The sequence below is a fragment of the Helianthus annuus genome, chromosome 12 (assembly GCF_002127325.2).
Source record: "Helianthus annuus cultivar XRQ/B chromosome 12, HanXRQr2.0-SUNRISE, whole genome shotgun sequence".
NCBI classification, from domain to species: Eukaryota; Viridiplantae; Streptophyta; class Magnoliopsida; order Asterales; family Asteraceae; genus Helianthus; species Helianthus annuus.
In genome coordinates, this window is record NC_035444.2 from 16,855,288 (window position 1) to 16,861,475 (window position 6,188).

At 38.6% G+C, this 6,188-nt stretch overlaps 1 protein-coding gene across 1 annotated transcript; it reads right to left on the bottom strand.

Moving 5' to 3' along the window:
- Positions 1 to 669: 669 nt before the first annotated feature.
- On the bottom strand, positions 670 to 1,002 carry LOC118485008 (CCHC-type zinc finger protein CG3800-like). The gene has a single exon (XM_035981206.1). The coding sequence runs from the start codon at positions 1,000 to 1,002 to the stop codon at positions 670 to 672; it is 333 nt and encodes a 110-aa protein (XP_035837099.1).
- Positions 1,003 to 6,188: the final 5,186 nt, after the last annotated feature.

The window sequence follows — 6,188 nt, forward strand, 5'->3', positions numbered from 1 at the left end:
TAAAATTGGGAACGAGTAGCCTGGGGCTCCTTAAACTTTTTCATAGCTTTCTTCACAGCCTTTCCAACAGTTGCGTCTACCATAGTTTGGAGAACGCTTTCGGAAATTCTAAGGCTCACAATTGTAGCTTCATCGGCATGTGTTACATCATTCATAATACGATCGCCGGCTGTCTCATTTGAGTTTTCCATTTTCGTTATTGGTCCCTAATGCCAATAAAATAATTTCTTAGTTACAATCCAACAACTGCTATTCTTTATCCCGATGGTCTTAACATATACTAACCATGGTATTTATAGACCATATAGGCTAATATAGTATTAACATTCTCAATGAATGTTATTTAACATATATATTCATTATGTTTAGCCTAGGTCACGAAAGACCATCAATGGCGTTTAAGGTTTGGGCCTAATTCATCATCTTTTTGACAGGGGATCAAAACGTCACATCTGTTTTTATTATATTGATGAATTTTGGATAGCTTGAAAGCTTGCCATAAGGATATCAGAAAAGAGGGATTCCTAATAGATACAAACATCAATCTAGGATTTGTTGGAGCGTTTTCTTAAGTATCAACGACCAATTTTTCCATCTCGTATTAAATGATCGGAGTCCTGCTATGTATTTATCATACTGCACCGTCTCCCGGGCGTTCATCCTGAAGACTCATGCGTTTGTTCTCTTGGCTTCTTCGGGCTTCTTCTGATTCCTAGGGCAGTTGGTCTTGATATGTCCCTTCTCGTTACAACCATAACATGTTGCATCTTTTAGTTCCTTGCAATCCAGGGTTTTATGTTCTTGAGACTTGCAAATTCCACACGATAGAGTCTGAGATTCAAATCTGCATTTCCTGAGGTGGTATTTCCTACAGGTTTCGCACTTGGTCTTCTCAACCGACTGCTGGCTGTCTCTTTTAAACCTGGTACTCTTCCTACCGGAGCGATGAGAATTCTCACCCTCCCTTTTTCTCTTACCATCATCAGAGGCCTTGGCAGCCATGTTTCTGACTACATCAAGTGTAAGAGATAGCGACAGGTCTGCCGCTGACCTGAACGTAGCAGGCCTTGAGGCCTTAACACTGGCCTTGATTTCTGGGGCTAAACCCCCAATGAAGCGAGCAATCCTCTTGGGTTCTGGTGTTACTAGGTAAGGAACTAGTCTGGACAGGGTATTGAAATTGGTAAGGTAAGCTTGACAATCTAAGTTTGTCATAACCAATGTTAAGAAATCTGACTCGATCCTCTCAACCTCGTGTTGCGGGCAGTAGTTCTCCATAATGAGAGCAACAAACCGTTCCCATGACCTGCTGTAAAGTGGGATCTTCCCAACGGCTTGAATGAGAGCTTTCCACCATGCCAGTGCCTCTCCTTTGAACGACTAGGATACATACTTCACTACATCCCTTTCAGCACAACCGCTGATGTCAACCACCTCGTCCATTTCGTCCAACCAGACCATACAATCTACTGCTCCTTTCTCCCCAGTGAAATCCCGAGGTTTACAGGAAACAAAGTATTTATAGGTACAGGACTTGGTACATGGTTCATTATCGAACACTTGCTTCTTGGATGGAACACTGTGTTCATGTGATGAATGACGATCGTCATTCTTCCTTGGTCCTTCATTTTTAGAGGGCGGCTTGTTATGAGGCTCTGAATGAGTTTTAGGGACATATTTAGAGCGAGGTATAGAGGAGGCTTTACTATTAGTCTCACTATACTCCCTAAATCGCTCCTCTACAGCTTTAGATACCGCTGAATCAATCAATGTACGAAGCTCTCCTCTGGTTATATTAATCCTTTCATCATTGCGGTTTTCCAGAGGGTGACTGTTCTCTTCCTTTGACTTAGCCATGTAGTTTTATATGCTACATAAAATCAAACAAGGGCAAGGTTTATACGGAAGCTCTTACAGTTTTATCGTCTTAAACGATTTATTAACCATGGTAATATAAACCATATTGGTTAATTTGTTAGTTATATTTAGTTATCATTTTCATTATAATTTATCCTAGTTATAAAACATCAAGGATATTAAGGTGGCGCAGAGGGCCTAGTCACAAGGACAAATTTTAAATCATAAGCCATGATTTCAGAGAATCAAGGCCTTTAAATCTATTAGCACAACAGGCTTAGTCGCAAGGACATATATAAATTATATGCTATGATTTCAGAGAATCAAAGCATTTGAGGTTTGAACCTAGTTCATTACCTTTTTCTGACAGGGAGTCATAGACCATCACTGCCTTTTGTTTTATATGACAATTAGTATGGCCCGTAGGCACTACATCGCTAATGGATGTTTAACAAGTTTGGCCCGTAGGCACTACATCACTAATGGATGTTTAATAATGATCATCTTTATTGACGATTTAACCCATGATTTTCCAATCATTAATTTGGGCTTTGGAATCCTTAGAAGGATTCTTATATAAGAATGACGCGTGCGATTTTAATGAATCACATCTGCCAAGGACGTTAACATGTTCACAGAGGTTAACGGGGAGTATGAACCTTTTAATCAGGTCTTACCATCTTGGCCCGGTCTTATAATTGACCCGAAGGCTAGGTTTCACACTTAAGATTCTTAATTTATAATTATCGCAGAACAATTTTAAATTGAGGTGTTAAATATGGATCTGAATCTAATTATGGAACTACCCTCTTGGCCCGATCTTAAAATGACACGTGGCTAGGTCTTGCCCTTTTTAGATTTTTCCATTTTATTATAATGGTAGATCTTACAGAAGGAAATATTATTCTTCCATTTATTTAATATTCTTGTTTAGAATGAAAGTTTAAATTTAATCATTCCACTCTGTGAAAATCAAAGTATAAGGTTGCCCTAAGCGGGACTTGAAAGGAATAAGGTTGTCCTCGTGGGGACTGAAAGATAATTATGTCCCTGTAAGGACTTATTAAGGACACGATCTTCAGCAAGAGGAGTTTCTTCTTCATTCATTTCCTGAATGCTTTCTCTTTGGTTGCACGTTTCATCCTGGTCGCGGTACGAAGCTCAGCATTTCAGGGCTCCAGATGTGGAGAATTCTTATTACGGCTTCTTCGCTTGGCGACGTATCCAATATATTTGGAAGTAAAAATTTCTAGATTAGGATTGAGAATATTCCTAAGTTAAGTCTAGACTCGAATATGTGCAATTGTGTCATTGAGATTAAACACAAAAGGCTAGTGTTTAATTCACTCAATGTTGGCTCTGATACCAACCTGTCACACCCCGATTTCCACGTGTCTCACCGGTGGGCCCGGTGGGGGATTTCCGTGACGTAGTTGGCAACAATATAGTCAAACCACACAATATATATGAATGCACAGCGGAAGCAAAAGATAAATATATTATATTCCGAATAAAAGTAATATCCAAGTATTACAACGAAAAGTAAGGGATCCACAGGCAGATCTATAAACATTGTTCTACAGACTTTAGACGCCTAGAACTTGCAAGATTCCTTATTAATGTCCTGAGCAGCTTCCAGCCTATTACGTACTTGTACCTGTCACTTAGACTTTTGAAAATACGTCAGTTTTCACTGGTAAATACACTCAGCTGACTCATTTGAAAAGAGTTTAGGAAAATTGATTTAGATGCACCAGGCACAAATTATTTTTGACACTTTGATTAAAATGCATAGAGGCAAAATTAATCTTTTATAACTTGAGACAATCATAATTATGATCTTGTATACAGATTTACATGTTCGTTGTACGTTCAGGGCCCGATGTAGAAACCGAGTCAAGATTAACAGACACGTCACAAGTATAGGCCCACTGAGCGTGAGATACCGTTTCCCTTATGCAACTGTCAGGTGTATGCCTACACCACGTGCATAAGGCGTGACCATTTTATAATACAATGATGTCGAGGATATCCGGGACATGGTCATTAACCCCTAAAGGCTTTTATTTCAAACAATACAGATTAAACCGGGTTACCTCAATAACTTAATCACAATCCGATTAAATATTCAATACCCGACCAAGCGGTATTATTATACCGTATCCCAAGTCCGTATAGGGAAAATAAGTTAAGAGTATTTACCTGAGCTAGCTCCTGTCTTAAAATAGCAAGAATAATAACTCAGCCGTATTCACTTAAGTAAGCGTAGGTACAATTTACCGGAAGGCTCTAGTCTGGAACGATGGTATAAATAACCAATTAGAATGCTAACGGGTCTTTAATTAAGCCTAAGCTTAGACCGGTTAGTCTTAAAGAATTGTTACGGTTTAATCGCGTGAAAGGCGAAAACCGTGAATGGAGTGTGATTTTGACCCAACAAGTTTGAAGACTTGTTTCATATGGGTATAACAATCATACTCTGGATTTTGGGGCTAAAACAATATAGTTTGACCCGTTTCGGCTAAATTATGTAAACTAGTTACATAAGCCGAACCGTGCGTGCAAAAGACGCAACGGGTATCCGTTAGAGTCCTACATTGCTTTCCTAAGTCAATACACTTTAAAGAGGTTGTGGTATCAGTAGGATACCTTCCATAATGCCCGTAACGAGTTTAAGTTAATAATATGCCCCGTAGGGGTATTTCGGTCTTTTTAAAGAATATTAAAGAGGTTTTAGAGTTCTACAGGGAATCTGAGTTTCCTGGTCAGTTTATAAAGTCCTAAATACTTTATTTATTATTTAAAATCAGTAGCAACTGGAATCGGGTCAAAAGACCTTATAGAACTCGATTTATTGCCGAAAAGTGCATATTCGGTATTTACCGAACCGTAGCCATAACCGCAGGTTATGAGCAAGGAAAAAAATAATTAAAAAAAATCCCAAAATATTATTTTACATCAGTGAGTAAAAGGTTTGGTGTCGAAATCCGGGTTTAGATAGGCATTATGCTAATTGCGCTATTTAATTACTAAAGTTTCGCAATTTGCGCTAATTGGCATAACTCTTATTCTGGACCTCAGATTGACATGAAATTTTAGGGACATGCTTAGAATTCAGTAACCTAGGTCATGATCCGTTCACATGTCCGAAAACCTCGTTTAAATTTATAAAGGGCGTTACGGTCAACTTCTAAGTAATTAACGGAAATGTGTAAAAGACTCGGACAAACAACGAACCGGTTACAGAGGTTTATACTATCATGTAATCTGGTCCTAAGAGAGTCCTAAGGCATATCTAAATCGAACTTTAACGGGTCAGAACTGAAGTCAATGCAAAAGTCAAACTTTTGCGACTTTCGGTTCCGAACCGGGTCAATATAGCAAATGGTCGGATAAAACATGCGTAGACTAGTTTATATACTTATTATCGTGTTTTATGATCATCAAAACAAGTTTCATAGCATCTATATTACAGATTATGTACAAAATCGCAAAATGACTTTCTGTTGACTTTCTAAGTGCACGTTTGACTCGACATTTGAACTAGTCAGAGTGGTGATCAGGGGGAACCCTTTTGAGGGTTTATTACCCACATAAATACCAACACATAACTACTTTTGATTCGACAATTCACTGGACCATTCGTGATTTATCATAAAGTCAATCGTTAGTTACGACGGATTGACTTTTGGGCTAAAACTATGGAAAAACTAAACCACAAAGGGTTAGGCAACTTACAGTAGCTTATGCACGACCTAGGAAGTTAGAAGAACAGCTTGAGAGCTCCAGGAATGATCAGGAGATGTGTTTTGAGTTGTGATTCATTTGTGAACTTAACATGGCCTTTTATAGTAAAGTTTTCACCACAACTCTTTGACACACAATTCCCCCAACTAACCACAACCTTCCAACATGTGTTCCTAATGCTTAGGGGTTGTTTAGGGGCCAATTGGAAGGGTTTAAATGCATCCTATGGCGTTTAGAAGGTTGAACAGCCAAGTTAAGTATTTTTCTGCATATGGGACCTCCACGCGGCCCGCATGGGAGATCAGGCTGCCTTGTACGCGGGTCGCCTGGATCCTCAAATCAGGCACGTAAATACAGCAGGCTCGCGGCCCGCGTAAACTAACCCAATTTCTTTACGCGGCCCGCGTTAGATCAGTTTTCCAAGATTTTTTGAATCTTTTATAATCATGACAAAATCTTGGTAATTAATAACAAAATCTTTAGTAATTATTATCAAAATCTTTAGTAATTAATAACAAAATCTTTAGTAATTATTAACAAAATCTTTAGTAATTATTAACAAAATCTTTAGTAATTATTAACAA